The sequence below is a fragment of the Camelina sativa genome, chromosome 9, assembly GCF_030686135.1.
Source record: "Camelina sativa cultivar CO46 ecotype springtype chromosome 9, ASM3068613v1".
In the NCBI taxonomy this organism is placed as follows: Eukaryota; Viridiplantae; Streptophyta; class Magnoliopsida; order Brassicales; family Brassicaceae; genus Camelina; species Camelina sativa.
Window position 1 is genome coordinate 1,680,740 of NC_141888.1, and position 23,970 is coordinate 1,704,709.

The following is a 23,970-nucleotide window of genomic DNA, read 5'->3' on the forward strand; positions in this document are numbered from 1 at the left end:
TGCCCTAAGGAAGGACGAGAAGTGAGCACATCTCACGTTCCAAGCTAGCTAGAAAATACAATCTCATCAGCTATTTTTCTATCTCTTTAAAAAGTGTACTATAAATCGAACCAATCTGAGAAATCAAAAAGATTCTTTACATAGTATATTACAAAAAGAAAAGCAAACAACACTCCACTCTAAAAGGCCACAAACAGGCGTGCGGACCAAATCCAATGTAACAAAAGACCAAATGTGTCTGCACAAGAATCTCATCATGAAGAAACTTAGAACTGGTAAACACAGTCTTTCAAGGCTCCACAATTTAGGATCCAGCACTCTTGCTTTCCTCGTCTTCCCCACAACAATACAACAAAGTTGTTTTCATCACTTGCTTAATTAGATATACTGAAGCAAACAAACATAAACCGGAATGGGTTCGGTTCTTACTTTAAGGGGTTTTATTTAATTTGTAGGGCGGAATTCGATTCCTTGAATGATCAAACCTCGTTTCCAATAAGGTGACTTAATCTCAATAACACTTAACTCAACTTCATCACAACTTGCTTCGTTGAAAAATTCACCTAGCTCAGCTTCCATCCACCCGTCCTCTCTTTCCTCCGGTTTCGTTACATCTCCTGTTTCTCTTTCTCCCCTACGAGCCCGAGGTCCAACAAAATATATGAATCTTTTAGAAGTTTCTTGTCCCACCAAACCAACTCCAACTTCTACCGGCAAATGCCCTAACCGAGGACATCCGTCTTTTGTCTTGAAGACAATGTAAGCCGAGTAACGAGTTCCAGGAGTTAGCTCACGAGTGCTTGTCTTGCCACGAACCTCAAACCAACATACATCAAGAAGCTCTGCTACTTTCTCAAATCTACATCACAACAATATATTGTGTAATTAAAATCATCATCATCATTGCCAACTCCGAGAGGACTACTACGTACAATCAAAGGGGCAAAACAAGGTACCTAGCTTCAGGAATTGAAATCCATTGCCAATACTGAGGACTACTTCCCCATGTGATCCAAAGTTCCTTTGAAGATAACATGATACACCTTTTCCCACTGGCTTTTTCTAACCAAAAGCTCTTTGGTTTTCGGAAAATATAATTAAAAAATAAGATTTAGAATCCACATCTACACCAAAATGTTCCATCGTATCAAGAATTTTATGAAATAAGGTTTTCAATCAAATCCTTTTTCCATAATTTATCTAACAGAACTCAATAATTCAACACATGAACATGAAGTTCAATTTGAACCCTAGACAGTTCTATAACCTATGTTTAGATACAATACACCTGACAAGATATGAATTAAATATACCTTTTTGCCATCTTCGATTAGAACAGGATTGTGGCAGAGAGCGAGATAAAGCTCCTTCTTCGATGCAAAAACTGGCGATGGAGGAATCAGAGAGGAATAATCCGGCGGAAGAAACTTCTCCCATACGTTGTCGGAGTTAGCAGCCGATTCAAAGGTTTTCGAAACCGACGCAGCGACGCACGCATCTCGTGGACTTGTGAAAGAGATTATGTTAGAGATGCAATCCTCTGGCAAGCCATCAAAAGGTGATGGCCCGGCAACAACGATCTCTCCACCTGTATGATTTTGCCCCATCATCGATGATCGATCTGTGTCTTTGATCAAAACTCGACTGTGTTTATTGATTCCTCGTGAGTTTCTCTCTGACTCTTTCAAGAACTCGCCTCTGTTGTCTTAAAAGGAAGAATATGATTCGTGTAAAGGTAATGTCGTGTCGTGTCGTGCGCAGATATTTTGCAAAAAGTTACCCTTTTCGCTTCATGTTTTAATTGTTGGTTTAGTTGGTTTTTCTCAGTGGTGGTTATGAAAACTAATAAACTAATAAACCAATTGAACCGACTATCATAGATTTTAATCATTTTATTGTTTGGCAAAAAATTAGCAAAGGTAAAAGTGATTTTATGATTAAAAATTTAAAATGTTCTTTTTAATATGGATATTTCCAAAACGCCAAATTTTCGAAAATACATTTTCTCTTGAAAAGTTTATCAATTAGTCTTTTTATTTAATTCATATATGACATCACTAATTTGGTGTTTTGTTTTACATCAATGGAAAAAAAAATTAAACTGTTAAAAATTTATTAATTTATCAGTCCCAGCAAATTAAATTGTTATAAATAATTTTTTTGACATACTAATTGTTATATGTATGATAGTCAAAATATATTTTTGAATAAATACATTGATTCATCAACCTTATAATTAGTTATTATATTACGCTAAAAAGTAGGAAAAGAAAATTCAACAGCAATTCTATTTTCAATCCATTAACTCAATAAATAAACCAAATCCATTAGAGAAATCTTTGTGTCACCATATTTTTTTGTTTTTTCATCTATTTATATGAAATTTGGATGATTATTCTGCTATATATTTAAGATATAGATAACTAAATACATATTTTTTTTTTTTTACTTTTAATATGTTGAACTAGGAGATATCCCGTGCTTAAAGCACGGGTCAACATTTTTAAAAAAATTTATAATATAATAATAAAATTTATTGTTATATTTTTTTTAAAATGTTATTTTGTTTGAGATGATATTTATTTTTAATTGTTCTGTAAATCTATAAGTCTATTTGAATACTAATTATTTTGAGAATTTGTTAAAAATGCCCCTTTTGATATACCCCTTTTCAAAAATACCCTCTTTTTTGGCCATTTTTATTTATACCCTCATTTAATTTTTAATGACCATTTTACTCTTAGATGAAAATTATTTTATTCAATAAAAAGAAAAACAAAATTTTCCCGCCAAAAAATTTCCGACATATTTTCCCGCCAAAATTTTTCAAAAAAATTTTCCCGCCAAAAATTTTTTTGTCAAAAAATTTTGATAAAAAATTTCGAAAAAAAAAATTTTCCCGCCAAAATTTTTCCCGCCAAAAAAAATTTACAAGGTTTTTAAAAGGTTTTTATAAGGTTTCTCCCTTATAAAAGCCTTATAAACACCTTGTAAAGGCTTTTACAAGATTTTTTAAAGAGTTTTAAAAGGTTTTTTAAACAACTTGTAAACGCTTTTACAAGATTTTTAAAAGGTTTTTAAAAGGTTTTAAAAGGTTTTTAAAAGGTTTTAAAAGGTTTTTAAAAGGTTTTTAAAATGTTTTCAAATTGTTTTTAAAAGGATTTTTAAAAGGTTTTTAAACAGCTTCTAAACCCTTTTACAATGTTTTTAAAAACCTTGTAAAAGTTTTTATAAAATTTTTAAAAGGTTTTTAAACACCTTTTAAATGCTTTTAAAATATTTTTAAAAGCATTTACAAGGTGTTTAAAAACCTTTTAAAGCATTTACAAGCTTTTTAAAAGCGTTTACAATGTGTTTAAAAACCTTTTAAAAACCTTGTAAACGCTTTTAAAAGTTTTTTAAAAGCATTTACAAGGTTTTTAAAAGGTATAAATTTCAATATTTTTGGCGGGAAAATTTTTCGATTTTGGCGGGAAATTTTTTGTTTTTGGCGGGAAAAAATAATTTTTTCGGAAAAAATTTTCGATTTTGGCGGGAAAAAAAATTTTGGCGGGAAATTTTTTTGGCGGGAAAATATTTTCGATTTTGATGACTGTACATTCTTGCTGTCACTCAAAAAGGGTAATTTGGTCATTTTGTATATAAAGAGGGGTAGTTTTAAAAATGGTCAACATGAAGGGGTATTTTTAAAAAGAGATATGGAAAAAGGGGCATTTTTGAGAATGCCCCAATTATATTAGAATATTATAGTATTTTATTTTTGACGTATTATTACAGTTTTCTATTGTTTGTTTGTTGTATTTGCATCATTATTTTGTGAAATATAAAATAGTAATTTTATTGTTATAATTGTGAGCAAATAAAAATTATAATTTATCATCTATATAAATTTAGTTTTACCAACCCGCCAATGTAGAAATTAAAACACATATTTTTTATAGGATGAGTGATATATCTTCGTTTAAAAAAATTCAAATCATAACATATACAGAAAAAAATCTGCATTTTCTTAATGATAAGTATTATATGAAAATTTCAAACAATTTGTAAATAAAATAAAATAAAGATGATAGGAGAATCATAATTTGAAATCTTCAAATTTAGTTATTAAAAATAATTATATTGTATACTTGAATATAAAATCTTAGTTTTTAAAACTGATTGGTTTATATTTTTTTAAAAAAATATTTACTAATTTTGTCCATAATTTATTAGAGAGAGAAAATATATATATATATTTTTTAGATTTTTTAATATTTGATCTGTGAGTGTTTTTTATTTTTTAGTTAATTATATTTATTTAAATTAATTAATTAAGCTTATATTAAAATTTCTAATGGCAATTGAATGTAATTTTTTACACATTTAAGGTTAGTTTCATATTTGTATTTCTCAATTAATATAGTAGGATTATTAAATTCTCCAATGTTTTATTTGGATCACAAAATAAAAATTATCAAAATTTGAGTCTAATTTAAAAAAAAAAAAAAAAATTCTTTCAAGAACATCATAACCACTCTATTCTTTATCTTTATTTTTTACCTGTAAATTAGATTATTAAAAAAATTTTATAATAATAACTGTGTTTTAACTATTACTAGTATATATGCATTAAATGGTTTTTATTTTCTTTTTGGTTTTTTAATGAATGGAGCATATATTTTATTAACTATTTGAATATATGTATTTGTCCTTAAATTAGTTTTGACTTATGTAATTAAGATGTTTACTTTAGATTAATTCATTTTACGTTTGTGTTCTTTAAATATTATGCTTGACTTATAATATATCTCTCCCGTTTATCTTAAACAATACAATTATCAAGCAAGGTGTGACATATGTCGTTTCTTCATGCGAACTCTCTCATTCTTGTTTTTGGGACTAGATAAGTTTTTTTCGTTAAAAACATTTTGTTATCTCTAATTTTTTTTTGTCACAAATGTTTTTATTTATGATATAAAGCCAAATTTGACAAGCCAATATTACAAACAGACCAAAGCCCTACAAACCAAAATAGATAAGTCTAGATAAACAAGCCAAACATAAAAACATATATGGTTTTGACTTATTCATTTTATTGGTTGCTATATTCTTTTTTTTTTGTAATTGTTGATGATCATCTTTTTTGTGATAGATCAAGACCAAGTTCGAAAATGATCATAATAATGATCTGTACTAGCCCATTGCTCTTTATTCTGAGAATTCTTTTCTAGTTTTTCCGATCAAATTTATTTTATTTTTATTTAAATTTTTATCCTATCTTTTTTCTTCTTCTTTGTCTTAATATTGCAGGTTGGAAATTGAAAAAATATTTTTGAACTAGTTTGTTTAATTAATTTACTCACCCATGTCCAAGATATCTTGCTTAATTAGAAAAATGCTTTCATCTACTAAACAATAATTTTTACTAGAAACTAATATTTTTATGTAGCTTAAGATTATCGCGTTGTAAATAATCAGCTATTTTCAATAATTTTATATTCAGTTGTACATTTGAGGTACAAATAAAGCCTATTGTTTTACAATGTAATAACATATTCAGTGACAAAAACATAAACATATAAATCACTAAAATCATAGAAAATTACTTTAGGATTTAGAAAAAATTATCTAAACAATCTCTTATAGAATCCTTCATTTTTACTTTCTAATTTTCTATGATTTTAAAAATCAGCAAGATTTTTAAAAACACAAAGTCATGAAAATTCTTTCGAAATCCTAAACCAATAACTCTCCTAAATAAAACCTGTTTGTGACTTTACATATCGACTTGACATAAAAATTAGAACTTACAAGATATCTTTATTACTAAGTTGAAATAAAAATTAGACATGGCTAATGATAAACCAATTTTTTGTTTTACTTTCTCACGTTTAGACATTAAAATTTTTTACGAATTATAAAACTCGACAAAAGGAATTAGCTACATGACATTTTTTTTTCTATTTCATTTCGGATTCTTATGTTGACTAACATAATTTATATTGTCATGATCAGAAATTTATTGTTTCTCGATTTGACTTGATATTTTCGCCATTCAACATTAGTATCAAATAAATTCAAAAAACGAATCTGCCGGAAAAATGTAAACTTTATTGATTGGATCATATGATTCTCTTGCCATTGAAGTAAATATTAGAAGAAAAGAAAAAGAAGCATTGATTATACAGAAATACGTATCCAATGAATGACATAATGTCCACCAAAACTATTATAACAAATCGGAAAACAGTAAATGATCATAGTTATAATATTGAACACATAAATTATGTTAATCCGTTTTTTCTATCAGAAACGGTATGTAAAGTGTGGAAATTAACGAGACATATATTTATATCCGTGACCGTGAGTGATGGATCTTTACTGGTTAAGACTTATTGTGATACTCCGATCATTGTCTTCAAAGATATTCTGAAAAAAAATAAAAAACAAAAAAAAAGTTTGCCTTTATCTAATCACTCAAAGCAAGTAAGTACAGTATTTAAACACTTTGTTGTGTTGGGGGATTCTAACCTGTTACCTATTGTTCCCAAAGCCAATACTTTACCGGTAGAACTACAAGAGAATTTTAAAAATAGGGCCGAAAAATTTATAAATAAAACCAGGCTGCAAGGACATGCTTCATCAGCTTGTGGCTTGGGCCGGCTCTGATCTTGTGAAATCTCTATACCAGAGAAAATTATATAATCAAACTTTTAGTCAGGAAAAGTCAATATAATATATATAAATTGATGAATCTTTGTTAAGATCTGTGTCATGTCTACAAAATTTATATATTTGTTATTCGATTTCTATTGTTCTCGGCTAAGTAAAGTGTACAAAAGCATTGCAGATGATAAGAAAATAAAATACATTTGTTGAGTTTGTACATGTGAGAAAGATTACAACAGAATACACAAACGAGCAGTCCAAAAACATATAATACTTTGTGTTACAATGCAGCAAAGCTTTTGACTAAAAAGCAAACAAACATAAACCGGAATCAATCAAGGAAACCGGGTATTACTTTACCGGATTTTGGTAGGACGGAACTCTATCCCCTGAATGATCAAACCGCGCTTCCAATAAGGAGTCTTAGTCTCAAGAACACTTGTTGCAATGTCATCACAACCTGATTCATTGAAGAATTCACCAAGCTCAGCTTCCATCCATCCATCATTTCTCATTTTTGGTTTCGTTACATCTCTCGTTTCTCTGTCTCTCCTTCGATCCGCGGGAGGCCCAACAAAGTATATGAATCTTTGAGAAGATTCTTGTCCCACTAATCCAACTGTAGCTTCTGCTGGCACATCCCCCAGATTAGGGCATCTATCCTTTGTCTTAAACACAATGTAAGCCGAGTAACGAGTTCCAGGAGATAAGTATTTAGTACTCATGCCCCCTCGGACTTCAAACCAACACACATTGAGAAGCTCTGGTACTTCTTCAAACCTGCATGCGTGTGCAACATTTTCCCCATCATCATCATCATACTTGTGTGATTACAATAGATTTGAGTGTTAAATAAAAGGAGTAACCTACCTAGCTTCAGGAAGTGAGATCCATCGCCAATACTGAGGAGTATTAACCCATGTGATCCACATATCTTTCTTCGGAGATAACATGATACACTTTTTCCCATACCCTCTCTCTAACCAGGAGCTCTTTTATTTTCCAAAAATAAAATAAATAATTAAAAAAAGCAAACAATCAGAAATATTCAATCAGAAATCAAATTTTCAAATCAAATCCATTTCACCATAATTATCTAACATAACTCGTATTAAAAATATATGTACCTTTTTGCCATCGTCGATTAGAATAGGATTGTCGCATAAAGCGAAATAGAGCTCCTTCTTTGATGAAAAAACTCGCGATGGAGGAATTAGAGATGGATAATCCGATGGGAGAAACTTGTCCCATACGGTATCGGATTGGACAGCTGATTCAAAGGTTTTAGAAACCGTAGCGGCGATGCAAGCGTCCCTTGGACTAGTAAAAGATATTATGTTGGAGATGCAATCCTCTGGCAAGTCATCGAACGGCGAAGGCCCGGAGACAATTGCTACTCCCCCTCCGTGTCTTAAGTCAACGCTTTGTTTGTGGCCCATTATATTAATTTGTTGCTTCTATCTGTATAATATTTCTTCGTCTGTAAGCTCAGAATATAAAGACTTCGTCTAAAGTCCTCTCTGCCGCTAAAATATTGATAAAGAAAAGACTCGTTTTAAGTCGTCCAATCATATTTACGAAAAACTACCCTTCTTTGCATCAGTGTGCACGTTTTAATTGTCCCTTCCGCCACGCTCCATGTGTTTAATGTCGGTTTTGATTTTTAGAATATTCTAACTAAGAACCATATAATAAAATCATTGCAACATTGTTAAGGAATTGTCTTAAGTCGCCTCTATTGTTCAGGAATATCTGACTCTTTCTAAGTTAACTCCGTTTTTATCAAGGACTAGAAAATGACTCATCGCAAGTTCCCCTTTCACGTTGCATGTTTTTTTTTTACTGTTGCATGGTTGGTTTATTTTTGTAAAATGCCAAATTTACTATTGGCTTTGGTTTGCAAACTTCCAAGTGAAATCATGATTCACCTAGAAGAAGTTAATTACGCTAACAAAATTAATCTCTTTCCCTAAGAAAAAGTTTAGTTGAGAAACAATAAAAAGTTTTAACTTGCTTCTTAGACAAGATACACGTATGTGATCCAAAAACAGAACCGATAATTTTCAAACCGTTCTTCCACACAGTGGGAAAGTTGTCCTGTGGGAAGGTTGTTAAAGGGTGAGGACCAGGGTTCGAGGAACGCCTGGCGCACCAATAACCTACTGGTGGATTGGGATATCCACAGTGATGGGTTAGGATCGATGCCCTGCAGGGCCAGCTTGGAGTCCGTTGGGACAGCTAGCGAGGGACTAGCAGGATCCACGGATAGTCCGTTGAGGCAGCTAGAGGGGGGCTAGTGGGGTCCGCGGGACGGGTTGTCATAAAACCGGTATTACGTTTTGGTAGGCCGGAATCGAATTCCTCGAATGATCAATCCACGCTTCCAATAAGGTGAAGTAATATCTACAACACTTAGCTCAATTTCATCACAACGCAATCTAAAGGTCGCGTGTTCGATCAACGCTTACCGCATCAATTGATAAGAACTTGAATACTCCTTTTATTGATAAGAACCCAAAACCATTACAATTTGTAACAAGAGAGGTCTCTAGGCGCAGCTAGATCATAACCGTCTCCCACAGTAGTCACATGCGACTCTGTTTCCCCAAAACCAACATAAGCTTTCCAATTCTATTTACAATGTTTATATACAACATATTTCTACTTTTTACTCGCACGTGTCTTCATCCTTCTCCACATGTGCTGCAACATCTTTGTATTTCCTCCTTGTATACACCTGAAGTGGCTTATCAAGTCTCCCTCCTTTGATATCATTAGCTCTCTCTTTGTCCATTTTTTGATTTTATTCGTAGACTCATCGAAGCATATGAATCTTTTAGAAGTTTTTTGTCCCACCTATCCAATTCCAACCTGTATGGGCAAATCGCGGAAGCCATGATATCCAGTTCTTGTCTTGTACACTACATAAGCTGAGTAATGCGTTTGTGGAGATAGGATTCGAGTATTTATCAAACCACTGATCTCGAAAGCACATACATCATGAAGCTCTTGTACCTTTTCAAACCTACATATATAACACATTAGGTGCAACATTTTTTCCTATCATCTTGATTATGAAATATCACTATATGTGTGTAATATATTTTCTTATTTTTATTCTGTTACGAGAGTTTGGATTTAGAATTGAAATCCTAATATGAATATATTGCGAGTACCTAGATTAAGGAATTGAGATCCATTGCCAATACTGAGGACTATTTCCCCATGTGATCGCGAGTTGATTAGCAGATAACATGATACATTTCTTCCCACTCGCTTTCTCTATCCAGAAACTCTTTGAGTTTTCAAAATAAAGAAGCTAGTTTAATCAAAATATTCATGGCACATATTTTAAACTCAAATATTTAGGTATACCCTTTGGCCATCTTCTATTAGAACAATGACTTCCCATAAAGCGAAATAGAGCTCCTTCTTTGACGAAAAAACTTGGGATACAGGAATCAAAGATGCATATTCCTTTGGAAGAAATTTTTCCCAAACACAATTTGATTGGACCGTCGCTCTTAAGGTTCTAGAAACCGAAGCGGCAATACATGCATCTCGGGAACTTGTAAGAGAGATTATATTAGAGACAGTCTTCCGGTAACTCATCAAAAGGTGACAAACAAGAGACGACGATTTCTTCCACACCTTTGCTTCTAGAATCAATAACGAGTTTTTGCCCCATCGACAAACTTGAGACTTAGTACATTATATGACTAGTCCAAAAGTCTCATCTGCCGTTACTTATAGGGAAAAATGTCATTAAAATCCCCAAGTCTACATTTTCGTTGATTTAAAGCCCGAACTCTGCTTTTGGAGGAAAAAAACACCAATTATTTGTTGACTTCCAAATAAATCGCAAACTCTCGTTGACTTAGTCTTTTGAGGCACAACGTTAAGTGGTCAAACGGAGAAATTAAACGGGGTTAATTATCAGTTAATGAGATCCATTAATAGCAAAACGACGCTGTTTATAACACCCTAAAACCTCTAAATTAAGAAATCGATTATCAATTTCCCCAATTCACAAACCCTAACTGATCTCAATATATTTTTTCTTCTATAATTTCTCTTTTCTTCTTCGATTTCCCTCTTCTTCTTCGAGTTGATGAGATGAGTTCTAGCTCAAAGACATCGGTAGTAGTTTCGTTCGACCGTGGAGTGCCATTGTAGTGTGTTTGTGGAGCCGGTGTAGCGATCTTTACATCGAGAACTAAAGAGAATCCTGGTTGACCGTTCTTCCGGTGTATAACAAAAAGAGATCTAGAATCTTCTCGTCTTCGAAGATATCATGTTTGATTAGGGTTAGATCGATTAGGGTTTGTGAATTGGGGAAATTGAGAATCGATTTCTCAATTTGGGGGTTTAGGGTGTTACAAACAGCGTCGTTTTGATATTAACGGATCTCGTTAACAGGATAATTAACCCCGCTTAATTTCTCCATTTGACCACTTAACGTTGTGCCTCAAAAGACTAAGTCAACGAGAGTTTGCGATTTATTTGGAAGTCAACAAATAATTGATGTTTTTTTCCTGCAAAAACAGAATTCGAACTTTAAATCAACGAAAATGTAGACTTGGGGATTTTAATGACATTTTTCCTGTTACTAATATATAAAAAACCTGGTCCTCAAGTGACAAAGTCGTCCTTCATTATATATTTACTAATGTCGTTATTGGCACTAATGAGCACGCACGTCTCTCCTCACAGCTCCATATATATCTCTTGGTTTAATTATGGTTAATATTGTACAGATTTAGGAGTATATAAAACACTATTCAGGGCTTATGCCACATACTCTTAAATCTGATCCCTGGCCGGTTGAAACTTACAAAGTCTACAAAAGAAAAAGAAATTTTTTTGTCCATAATCAAAGCAAAGGACACTCTTTCTCTTTATTGAATTTGTTCAAGAGAGAATGATAAAACAGCATAATCAAAAATCCAAACACTACAATCAATGAATCAAACAAACATTAATTTTATTTTATTTTGTACTTTCTTAAGATACAAGATTGATACAAAAGCTTGTAACTGGAACCATCCAAAGCCCTCTTCCAAAGGTACTACTTTAAGGGTATATGGAAAGGCTAGTATTGTAAATGATAGAACCCTAATCTCTAGTGTATATATAATGTAATCCCTCTATTTAATGAGAATCATACAGCCTCTCTTCCTATATGGTATCAGAGCCACGATCTCTTAACCTAAAAACACAAAAACTTTTCTTTTCTATCCTTACGCCGCTCACCATGTCATCCTCTTCCGGTAAAACCATTACTGTGTCCGCGTCACAGTCCATCCTCTCCGTCAACATGATGAACATGACTAAGCTCAACAGCACAAACTTCTTGATGTGGAGTCGTCAAGTCCGTGCGTTGCTCGATGGTTACGACCTCATCGGCTATGTCGATGAAACCGTTGTCGTTCCCCCACTCACAACCACCACCGATGGTGTTACCTCCGACAACCCAGATTACAAGATCTGGAAGCGACAAGATCGCTTGATTTACAGTGCACTTTTGGGTGCTATCTCTCTCTCCGTTCAACCGTTGCTCTCCAACACCACCACCTCTGCTGAGATCTGGTGTACGTTGACGTCGATCTATGCTGCTCCTAGTCGTGCTCACGTTCAACAGATCCGACAACAGATCAACCTCTGGACCAAAGGTGACAAGTTGATTGAGGCTTATTTCCAAGGTCTTACCACACGGTTTGATCAGTTGGCTCATTTGGGTAACCCCATGGTGCATGAAGATTCTCGGTGGTCTTCCAGAGGAGTTTGGTCGTGTTGTCGATAAGCTTGAAGGACGTGATCGAACTCCGACTCTCGCTGAGGTTTACAAGAAGTTGCTTCATCATGAATTTAAACTCAAGAGTGTTGTCATGTCTTCGCCGTCTCTTCCAGCTACTGCGAATGCCGTCAATGTTCGTGGTTCTCAGTCTCGCGGACAATCTCGTGGCTATCAACACAACTCTCGTCAACACAACGTTTCGCGCTCACAAAACTCTGCTCCTCGTGGCTATCAAGGTTGTTGTCAGATTTGTGGCGTCTATGGCCATAGTGCACTCCGTTGCTCTCACTTTCAAGTTTCTGGTGCTCCTTTCAACAACAGCACTCCGACATCCGTTCCATGGCAGCCCCGCGCTAACATGGCCACCACAACTCCATGGCTTCTTGATTCGGGGGCTACTCATCATCTTACAACCGACTTGAGCAACCTTTCTCTCCAACAGCCTTACAATGGCGGTGAAGAGGTTACCATTGCCGACGGCACTGGTCTTCCTATTTCCCACACGGGTTCCACTTCAATCCCTACACCAACTAAACCACTTTCTCTGAATGATGTTTTATATGTTCCTAATATTGCTAAAAACCATATATCAGTTTTCCATTTATGCAATGCTAATTGGGTTTCTGTGGAATTATTTCTGGCCTATTTTCAGGTGAAGGATCTCAAAACGGGGGTCCGGTTGCTGCAAGGGAGAACTAAGAATGGTCTGTATGAGTGGCCAGTCCCAATGACCAAGGATCCCATTTCCATTTTGACCACCACCACCTCCAAACCATCTTTATCATCTTGGCATTCCAGACTTGGCCATCCATCACCTCCGGTTTTACACACTATTCTTTCAAAGTTTTCTTTACCTTGTTCTGAATCCACAAATAAACATTATCCTTGTTCTCATTGTCTTATTAATAAAAGCCATAAGCTTCCCTTCAATACAAACACTATTTCTTCTACTAAACCATTACAATATCTTTATTCCGATGTCTGGATGTCTCCCTTACTCTCAAATGAAAATTTCAAATATTACTTGGTCATTGTGGATCACTATACTCGTTACACATGGTTATATCCATTGAAGCAAAAATCGGATGTCAAAGAAACGTTTATTGCGTTCAAAGCTTTGGTTGAAACACGGTTCAAGGAGAAGATACAAACGCTCTACTCTGACAATGGGGTCGAATTCCTTGCTTTGCGACATTTCTTGGCAACAAACGGGATCTCACATCTCACAACACCACCACACACACCGGAACACAACGGTATTTCTGAACGGAAGCATCGGCATATCGTTGAGACCGGTCTCACTCTGTTACATCAAGCCTCGGTTCCTAAGCATTACTGGCCCTATGCATTCGCAACTGCTGTCTACCTCATTAACCGGATGCCAACACCGGTGTTTGACAATGTCTCACCCTATGTCAAGCTGTTTCAGCAGGAGCCTAATTACCTCAAGCTTCGTGTCTTTGGGAGTCTTTGTTTTCCATGGCTTCGCCCATATACGGCACACAAACTTGACGATCGTTCTAAACCTTGTGTGTTCATGGGTTATTCATTAACACAAAGTGCGTATTTGTATCTTGATATAGCGACGGGTCGGGTCTATACGTCGAGGCATGTTCAGTTTGTGGAATCGAGTTTTCCATTTGTTTTGCTAACAACCGCTGCTACCAAGCCTCCGCCGGAGAACGTTGTGATCTCTCCTCCTTCCGTCGTCACCATTCCGACATCTCCACCTACTACAGCTCCGACTACTTCTCCAACAGCACCGGTCCCTCCAGCTCTTTCACCATCACCTCGAGTCACGACTCCGCCAACATCACCACCACAGTTCGATCCTCATCATGGGAACTCGTTAGTAGACCGTGACCCATCTCCAGGTCTATCTACGGATTCTGTGTCACCGCCCAGTCCACCATCGACGAGTCCGTCTCCTTCTCTACGTTTATCTCCATCACCTGATCCTTCTCCATCACCGGTGCCGCCACCTGCTCCACCGTTAGCACCACCTCCGATTCCACCAGAGAACATTCATCCCATGCAAACACGGCGAAAGAATAATATTACTAAGCCAAAGACCAAGTTTAGTCTCTCCGCCATCACAACCAAAATAACTAATCCCACGACGGTTACTCAAGCCATGCGCGATAAGAAATGGCGAGATGCAATGGGATTGGAGATGAATGCACAAACGCGGATGCGTACTTTTTATTTGGTTCCTCCACCTCCAGGTCATAATATTATTCCTACTAAATGGGTTTATACACTAAAATACTTGCCCAATGGTTCTCTTGACAGGTATAAAGCACGTTTAGTAGCTCGAGGGTTCAATCAAGAGTATGGGCTTGACTATGACGAAACATACAGTCCTGTGGTCAAGTCTAATACTATTCGATTGGTGCTACAACTTGCCGTGAACCATAACTAGCCAATTCGTCAACTTGACGTCAATAACGCTTTCTTGCATGGGACGCCAACGGATGAGGTCTATGTTTCTCAACCACCAGGTTTTATCGATAAGGACCGTCCACACCATGTCTGTCGGTTAAACAAAGCTTTGTATGGCCTTAAACAAGCTCCCCGTGCTTGGTATCAAGAATTAAAGACCTACTTGCTTCGGATGGGGTTTAGGAACCCCTTGCTGATACTTCGGTTTTCGCCTATCTCAATGGTAATGACATTGTTTACATACTTGTTTATGTCGATGATATCATTGTGACAGGAAGTTCTCAGTCTCTTATCACCGGTTTTATTGATGCTCTATCCACTCGGTTCTCTCTCAAAGCTCCCACTGAACTATGTTATTTTTTGGGAGTGGAGGCTACGAGAACACCACAAGGACTCCATCTCATGCAGAAACGGTACATTCTTGACCTTCTAGTCAAGACTAACATGATTGACTCTAAGCCGGTTTCTACACTAATGTCACCAAAACCGAAGTTATCCCTCTCCTCCGGTACTCTATTTGATGATCCAAGCAAGTATCGTATGGTGTTAGGCAGCCTTCAATATTTGTCTTTGACCCGACCTGATATAGCTTATGCGGTGAACAAGTTGTCTCAATTTATGCATCGGCCTACTGATATGCATTGGCAAGCTGCAAAACGGATTCTCCGCTATCTTGCTGGAACTCTCTCTCATGGTATTTACCTTCGCCCTAATGCTCCCCTTGCACTACATGCCTACTCCGACGCAGATTGGGCCAGTGACTCCGATGACATGGTCTCCACCAATGCCTACCTAATCTATCTTGGTTCTGCTCCAGTTGCTTGGTCCTCTAAGAAGCAAAAAGGGGTTGCTCGCTCATCCACCGAAGCAGAATATAGAGCTGTCGCAAACACAACCGCTGAACTACGTGGGCTCACTTCTTTACTTACGGAACTTGGTGTTAAGCTTCCGACTTCTCCGGCTGTTTATTGTGACAATGTTGGCGCCACGTATCTATGTGCTAACCCCGTCTTCCATTCTCGCATGAAACACATAGCCTTGGACTATCACTTCATTCGTGAGCAGGTTCAATCGGGTGAGTTAAGGGTCAAACATGTCTCCGCGAAGGATCAGCTTGCAGATGCACTTACCAAACCATTGCCGAGAAGCAGGTTCACCGAGTTATTCGACAAGATTGGCGTGACTTCAGCCCCTCCATCTTGAGGGGGCGTGTAGAATGTATATATGGAAAGGCTAGTATTGTAAATGATAGAACCCTAATCTCTAGTGTATATATAATGTAATCCCTCTATCTAATGAGAATCATACAGCCTCTCTTCCTATATTTTGTAGGGCGGATATCAATTCCTTGAATGATCAAACCACGTTTCCAATAGGCATAATCAATCTCAATAATACTCAACACAGTTTCCTCACAATCAAAATCAGTGAAGAATTCCCCAAGCTCTGTCTCCATCCACCCATCTTCCCTCTCCTCCAGTTTGATTAGATTCTTTCTTTCCCACCTTTTGGTTACACGAGTTCCTTGTCCAATAAATCCAACTCCAATGTGCTTCAAACCGTGAAATCTATCTCTTGTCTTGTACACAATATAAGCCGAGTAACAAGTTTTGGGAGATAGGATTTGATTTGAGTATTCATCACACCGCTTATCTTGAATGGAACTTCAACAAGAAGCTCTGGTACTTGATCAAACCTTCAAAACACATTGCACCAAAGATTATCGAAATGAGTCCATATCAATCAAATGTAGCGAAAAATGTAGATGATGTACCTAGATTCAGGAATTAAGATCCATTGCCAAAAATAATGACTATCAAATGTGATGCCCAATTGCTTCGCTGATAACATGACACATCTCTTCCCACTCTCTTTATCTAAACAGACACTCTTTAATTTTTGAAAATAAGCTTTAATAACATGATATATAGTTCAATAGCAACATTAATATAAAAACTCAAATAATAAGAGATACCTTGCCACAATCTTGGATATAAACAAGATTGTTACATAGAGCGAAGTAGAGCTCCCTTCTTCGACGAGAAGATTCTTGATATAGGAATCAGAGATTGATGCCCCGGCAGAAGAAACTTCTCCCATACGCTATCGGACTCAACCACCGGTCCGAAGAATTTTGAGAGGGAAACGGCGACGCAAGCGTCCCGTGGACTTGTTAAAGAGTATATGTTGGAGATGCATTCCTCCGACAATGCCTCAAAAGGCGACGACTTGTACAAAATCTCTCCTCTGCCTTCAACGACGTGATCTTTCTCCATCGCTTGTGTGAGAATTAATTTTCTGACTTGTAAGAACTCGTCTTAACATTGAAAGGATTGTGAGAACAGAGGAATTTTCTGTATAAAACTTTCTATTTCGTTAATCTTTTCTTGTAGGTTTTTATATCCTTTTTATATACAACTATATGGAACACTCTAGAATCCTTTATGGACAGCTGTATTGGGGTAACAGAGGTTCTGCTCTTGAGAACGACAGGCTCTGCTCTTGAGAACGACAGGCTCTGCTCTTGAGAACGACAACCTCCGTACTCTCCTTTAGCCGTTGAGACTTGTCTCTGTTGTAATCAAGGTTTGATGTTGATGGGTCAAACTTTGATGTTGCTGGACTTGGGCTTGATATTGTTGGACTTGGGCCTCTTTATCTCCTACACTCTCCCTTAAACTTGGCGTGGGAGCGAAGGAAGGGAGGGACACACCAAGTTTGCCTCGAAGGTCAAGAAAAGATGGACGTGGTAGAGGTTTGGTAAAGATGTCTGCTAGTTGTAGGGTTGCAGGAATGTGATGTGTCTCAATCAGTCCCAGTCCTACACGCTCTCTTATGTAGTGGAAGTCTTTATCATAGTGTTTGGTCCGATTGTGCAGAGCAGGATTAGCAGACAGATAAACTGCAGACAAGTTGTCACAGAAGACACGAGTAGGATGGTATTGTTTGATGCCAATATCTCGTAGTAAGGAAGATATCCAGGTGAGTTCTCGAGCAGCGATTGATAGAGCTCGATACTCTGATTCGGTGGACGAGTGAGAGACTGTTGTCTGCCTCTTCGCAGACCAGGAGACCAAGGTTGAGCCTAGCAGTATACAAAACCCTGTAGTTGATCGTCTTGTGTCTTTGCAACCGGCATAGTCACTATCACAGAAGGCAGAAAGAGACGTGTTGTTGTGTTTTCGGATTGGCATGCCAAGCTCCAAAGTCCCTTTTACATACCTGAGAATTCTCTTGAGCAAGGTGAAGTCGGAGTTAGTGGGGGCATGCATCCTTTGACAGATGAAGTTAACGGCGTACTGAAGATTCGGTCTCGTTATGGTCAGGTACTGGAGCTTTCCGGCGAGACTGCGAAAATAGGTAGGCTCAGGAAACGGTGTGGTGTCATGTTTTTCAAGTTGTTGTGGCAAGGGTGTAGGCATTGGATTGCCACCTGTCATCCCAGCTTGATGTAGAATGTCTGCGGCATAGCCTTTTTGATGTAAAAATAGACCATCTTGAGTAGTCTCAATCTCTATCCCAAGGAAATATCGAGGAGGGCCAAGGTCCTTCATGGAAAAGCGATTGTTGAGAGCAGTAAGGAGTTGTTCGAGCAGTGGTTTATCATTCCCAGTAAGGAGTATGTCATCGACATACAGTAGTAGAACCAATGTCTTGTTCTCTTGCTTGCAGACAAACAGAGAGGGGTCAGATGTACTGCATTCAAAGCCAAAATCGATTAAGAAATTGCTAAAGGTGTCAAACCAGGCTCTAGGCGCCTGTTTTAGGCCATAGAGAGCTTTGGTGAGGCGGCACACGTGGTCTGGCTTCTCTGGATCAACAAAACCCGCAGGCTGAAACATGAACACTGGTTCTTGCAGTTCTCCATGAAGGAAGGCGTTTGACACATCAAGTTGTTTAATTGGCCACCTTTGATTTGTTGCAGTGTCAAGAACTAGGCGAATGGTTGTTGTTCGAACAACTGGATTACTGGACTGAATGTCTCGAGATAGTCAAGACCCTCCTCTTGATCAAAGCCTTTTGCAACAAGTCTGGCTTTTAGTTTATCAACTGTACCATCTGGATTATGTTTGGTCTTAAAAACCCATTTGGAGGACAGAAGGTTCATATCTGCAGTGGGAGGCACCAAGTCCCACGTCTTCAGCATGTGTATACGGGTCATCTCATCCATGACAGCTCCATTCCACCCGGGATGTTTCATTGCTGAGATAATACTCTTCGGTTCATCAGTGGTGAGTTTGGAGGTAAGTAGGATGTACCGAGGATTCGGTTTATGGATCCCATCCTTTGCTCGTGTTGTCATGGGATGAGAGTTGGTTGACACGACTGGATCAGCCGAAGGGATCACCTCCGCGACATTGTCATCAACTAAGGGAGTCTCCTCTGCTACATTATCAACAACTAGAGGAGCCACCTCTGCTTCATCGTCACTAATATCAGAATCTGAGTCTGATTCATGACTGCGATTATCATTCGCAGTGACAGAAGGTTCTGGTTCTGCAATGTGAGTTGTTGCAGGTGCAGTTGTGGATTGTGGGAGCATCGGTGTGTTGATTGTGTCTTCTGATAACGGTTGTAGAGTAGTTGTGCTTGCTGGTGTGATATACGGTTCTGAGAGTTTCCAAACTTGTAGCAATGGTGACTTACACGGTGGAGAGAGATGTTTAAACTTGTCTTTGAATGGAAAAGTGTCTTCATCAAAAATAACATGACGCGAGATGTAGACTTTTCCAGTTGGGGGGTACAAACAACGATAGCCCTTGTAGTGATTGCTGTATTTCAGAAACACACATTGTAGGGATCTTGGATCAAATTTGGTTTGTGCTAAAGGCCTCAGACAGGGATAGCAAGCAGAGCCAAAAACTCTAAGAAACGAGTAATCCACTTTTTGTTGTAAAAGGACTTCATGAGGAGTGACATTGTTAAGGACTGAGGATGGCAAGAGGTTGATGAGGTAGTTGGCAGTAAATAATGCTTCTACCCAATATTTGAGGGGGGTGTGACTGTGAAATAACATAGATAGGCCAAGTTCCACCAGATGTCTGTGCTTTCTCTCGGCAACCCCATTTTGCTGAGGGGTATAGGGACATGACATCTGATGTTTGATTCCATGTTCTGCCAGGTGAGCTTTGAACGCATTGCTTGTAAACTCTCCCCCACCATCACTTTGAAATGTCTTTATCTTCGTATTCAACTGAGTTTCAACGAGCCTTTGGAAAGCAATAAAGACAGATAGGAACTATGATTTTAAACGTAGAGGGTAGAACCAAGAGAAGCAGGAGTGGTCATCAACAAAAACAGCATAATATTTGAATCCTTGGTTCGATACAATAGGTGAAGGACCCCAAAGATCACAATGGATTCGATCCAGGGGTTTCAAAGCTCTAGAATCAGAAACAAAAAACTGCAACTTAGTACTCTTCCCCATCTGGCAAGGCTCACAAACAGGGGACATTCTGCTCTTATTGGCTTCTATTTCCTTGCTGTTCTAAAGGTGTTGTAGAATCTTGGAGTTTGAGTGTCCTAACCGGCGATGCCAAGTGTCCATATTAGCTCCACACTGTCGGTTTGAATAGAACGCTGCACACTCCTGATTCTACAACACATAGAGGGCTTCCTTACGAGGACCCTTTGCCACTACTTTCTGAGTGGTCAAATCGATTATATAAACCTTGTTAGAGTCAAAAAACACGCCACACGGGTAATCATCACACAATTTGGATACGGAGAGAAGAGATTTTTTTATATCAGGACACACTAACACCTCATGTAACGGAATGGTACCTTTAGTAGTGGAAATGGTAGTGGATCCGATGTGTGTGATGGGAAGATAAGCTCCATCTCCAACCATCACTGCATCATTGCCCTCATACGGTGTTGATTCTTGAAGAGTAGAGGTCGATGGGGTAACATGGGCAGTGGCACCTGAATCCGGATGCCAGTCTCTCCCACTTTCATCTGAAACACGCAGAGATGAGAAAGCTTGAGTCGTTGCTTCACTCTGATAGTTGTTGTCAAAGTGATTGTAGCATTTTAGAGCTGTGTGACCAATGCGTCCACAGATTTGGCACACAGGTCTCTCTCCCTGCGTGGAAGAGCCACTTTTATGCTGTGGGAACCCTCGACCTCTAGTGGTATAGCCTCCTCTGCCTCGGTTCTGACCAGAACGACCACGACCTCTCTGATTTGGGGCAAACGAGGGAGCGTATGAGTTTGTTTTGTCTGTCATGAAGGCAATGTGGGGTGTCACAGGAGTGGTATCTTCGTATGACTGCAATTTACTGTCGAATCCCTGAACTTCAGTGAGAACATCATTGAAGGTTGGTGTTGGAAGTTTGCTTAGAGAACTCTGTATCACAGTTGCAATAGGGTCATACTCACGCCCTAGACCATTCAAGAAACCAAATATCTTCATCGACTCATCTACCGGTTTCCCTATAGAGCTCAGCGAGTCACAGATGGACTTCAACTCACGCTAGTAAATGGAGAGAGGCTTATCTTTCTTAGAGAGTAGCTGAAGACTGCGGCGAAGAGAGAACTCACGAGCTATGCTGCTCTTATTGAAGTTTTCAGCGAGGGACATCCAGATCTCGCGTGATGTGGTCAAACTGTGGACATGACGAAGAACTTCCTCTGACAGTGTACCGAACAACCACGAGCGGACAAGCTGGTCAGTGCAGAACCACGACTCATATTGGGGATTGGGAGCTTCACTGGTGACTTCACCGTTGACGACGAGGCAAGTCTGAGCTGGTGCATTGACGACACCATTGACAAAACCAATGAGCTTATGACTGGACAGGAGTGACTCAAACTGTGTTTTCCACAGAAGGTAGTTGTTGTCCGTGAGCTTCAGAGTGACGGAGCTGGTTACATGAACGTTATCAGGAAATGGGTAGGTGACGGCCATTGTTTCACCTGTTAGGGTTTTACAAGGCTCTGATACCATAAAAGGATTGTGAGAACAGAGGAATTTTCTGTATAAAACTTTCTATTTCGTTAATCTTTTCTTTTAGGTTTTTACATCCTTTTTATATACAACTATATGGAACACTCTATAATCCTTTGTGGACAGCTGTATTGGGGTAACAGAGGTTCTGCTCTTGAGAACGACAGGCTCTGCTCTTGAGAACGACAACCTCCGTACTCTCCTTTAGCCGTTGAGACTTGTCTCTGTTGTAATCAAAGTTTGATGTTGATAGGTCAAACTTTGATGTTGCTGGACTTGGGCTTGATATTGTTGGACTTGGGCCTCTTTATCTCCTACAAACATAATAAAATATGACGATCCCAACTTATATTAAAAAAATTTATTTAATTTTTGTTTCTTATTTAACTATAAGAAACCAATGTTAAACTATTCAAAGTCAATAGTCCATAAGAAAACAAAACACAAGTTATTTACTGAAATTTGTTCATGTGAGAATGATGAGCGTTAGAAACATTACAATCCAAAAACCTTAAAAGATCGAGTTACTGTTAAAACATGTACAACAAAAAAAAAATCAATTAAAGCAAATAAACATACGGGCTTTTGGCAGGGCGAAATTCGAATCCTTGAATGATCAAACCACGTTTCCAACGAGGAGACTTATTCTCAAGAACAGTTGCAGAAATTTCATCACAACTTGCTTCGTTGAAGAATTCACCAAGCTCAACTTCCATCCACCCATCTTCCCTCTTCTCTGGTTTCATTACATCTCTCATTTCTCTTTCTTTCCTTTGATCCGAAGGCCCAACAAAGTATATCAATCTTTGAGAAGATTCTTGTCCCACCAATCCAACTTCAACTTCTACCGGCACATCCCCCAATCCAGGACATCCATTCTTTGTCTTGAAAACAATGTAAACCGAGTAACGTGTCCTAGGAGATAAGTAACGAGTACTTATCCTGCCACGGACCTCAAACCAACATACATTGAGGAGCTCTGGTACTCCTTCAAACCTGAGTGCAACATTTTTTCCCATCTTCATCATCATCAGATCAAGCGATTGTAATCGATATATAATGGAAAAAGCAGTTACCTAGCTTCAGGAATTGAAATCCATCGCCAAAAATACTGAGGACTACTAACCCATGTGATCCACATCTCATTCGGGGATAACATTATACACCTTTTGCCACTAGTTTTCTCCAACCAAAAGCTCTTTAATTTTCGGAAAAAGGGAAAAAAAACTTCAAAAATAATCAGAAATATTGAATGGATGCATGAACTAAAACGTTACAATCTTGATGGTATGGAGCACCGACAGTTTTATTTTATTTTTAAACGTTACACTTAAATAATAGTTTAATTTAATTTTTGAGTAATTTGTAAGTAAAAAGTAACTTTCTTAAATAAACTTAACCTTTTTGCCATCTTCGATTAGAAGAGGATCGTGGCAGAGAGTGAAGTAGAGTTCCTTCTTTGACAAGGAAACTTGCGATTGAGGAACTAGAGATAAATACTCCGGGGGAAGAAACTTCTCCCAAACACTATCGGAATGAACCGCCGATGCAAAAGTTTTCGAAACCGAAGCGGCGACACACGCGTCACGTGGACTAGTAAAAGAGATTATGTGTGAGATGCAATCCTCCGGCAAGTCATTGAAAGATGAAGGCCCGTGAACGAATATCTCTCCGCGCTTTTCGCCGCTAGATTCACTGCTCATCGCTGCGTTCGTCAAATCGTATGCTTGGAGACTTAATAGATCACTCGTGATGTTTGTTTTTTTTTTTCTTTTTCTTTAGCGAATAGACTTAATAGGCTTGTGAATTAATGAGTATACTAAATAAGAGGCTCTCTTCTATTTTTCTTATTTCTCTAATTTATTTTGTTGCTTCTTTTCTACAACAACCCCTCTTAAAAACCCTCGTTGGGGATAACCTTACTCTTGCAGTCTTGCTGTCCTGCAAAGCGTCCACGTGCCGTTTTGCGGCCATGTTAACGTTGCATGGTTTTTAGACAATCAAATACTGTAGTTCACGCTATATAATTTTTTTATACTTCTCTATTTATGAATATCATACACACACACACATATATATATATATATATATATATATATATATATATATATATATAAACTTGCTTCATATA

The 23,970-nt window shown here is 37.8% G+C and overlaps 3 protein-coding genes and 2 pseudogenes across 5 annotated transcripts; all 5 read right to left on the reverse strand.

The window, feature by feature from the left end:
* Positions 1-73: 73 nt before the first annotated feature.
* LOC104710148 (F-box protein At2g02240) lies at positions 74-1,815 on the reverse strand. 2 transcript variants are annotated; one of them, XM_087467355.1, is made up of 4 exons: positions 1,314-1,815; positions 957-1,075; positions 430-859; positions 74-333 (listed from the first exon to the last, which is right to left on the reverse strand). In XM_087467355.1, the coding sequence occupies exons 1-3, from the start codon at positions 1,608-1,610 to the stop codon at positions 445-447; spliced, it is 831 nt and encodes a 276-aa protein (XP_087323481.1). In that variant the 5' UTR covers positions 1,611-1,815; the 3' UTR covers positions 74-333; positions 430-444. The 2 variants fall into 2 exon arrangements, with proteins under 2 accessions (XP_087323481.1, XP_010425003.2); XM_010426701.3 differs by having other exon boundaries at positions 74-859; positions 1,314-1,778.
* Positions 1,816-6,759: 4,944 nt separating this feature from the next.
* Positions 6,760-8,161, reverse strand: LOC104714897 (putative F-box protein PP2-B2). The gene is made up of 3 exons (XM_010432367.2): positions 7,779-8,161; positions 7,522-7,643; positions 6,760-7,431 (listed from the first exon to the last, which is right to left on the reverse strand). Exons 1-3 carry the CDS (start codon positions 8,088-8,090, stop codon positions 7,008-7,010), a joined length of 858 nt encoding a protein of 285 aa, XP_010430669.2. The 5' UTR covers positions 8,091-8,161; the 3' UTR covers positions 6,760-7,007.
* An 822-nt stretch (positions 8,162-8,983) lies between these two features.
* LOC147937583 (F-box protein At2g02240-like) lies at positions 8,984-10,339 on the reverse strand (annotated as a pseudogene).
* Positions 10,340-16,178: 5,839 nt separating this feature from the next.
* On the reverse strand, positions 16,179-17,166 carry LOC104714899 (F-box protein At2g02240 pseudogene; annotated as a pseudogene).
* A 4,697-nt stretch (positions 17,167-21,863) lies between these two features.
* Positions 21,864-23,687, reverse strand: LOC104710147 (putative F-box protein PP2-B2). Of its 2 annotated transcripts, XM_087467357.1 has the most exons (4): positions 23,240-23,687; positions 22,916-23,037; positions 22,419-22,835; positions 21,864-22,153 (listed from the first exon to the last, which is right to left on the reverse strand). In XM_087467357.1, the coding sequence occupies exons 1-4, from the start codon at positions 23,540-23,542 to the stop codon at positions 22,147-22,149; spliced, it is 849 nt and encodes a 282-aa protein (XP_087323483.1). In that variant the 5' UTR covers positions 23,543-23,687; the 3' UTR covers positions 21,864-22,146. The 2 variants fall into 2 exon arrangements, with proteins under 2 accessions (XP_087323483.1, XP_019085974.2); XM_019230429.2 differs by lacking the exon at positions 21,864-22,153 and having other exon boundaries at positions 22,272-22,835.
* Between the last annotated feature and the right edge of the window lie 283 nt (positions 23,688-23,970).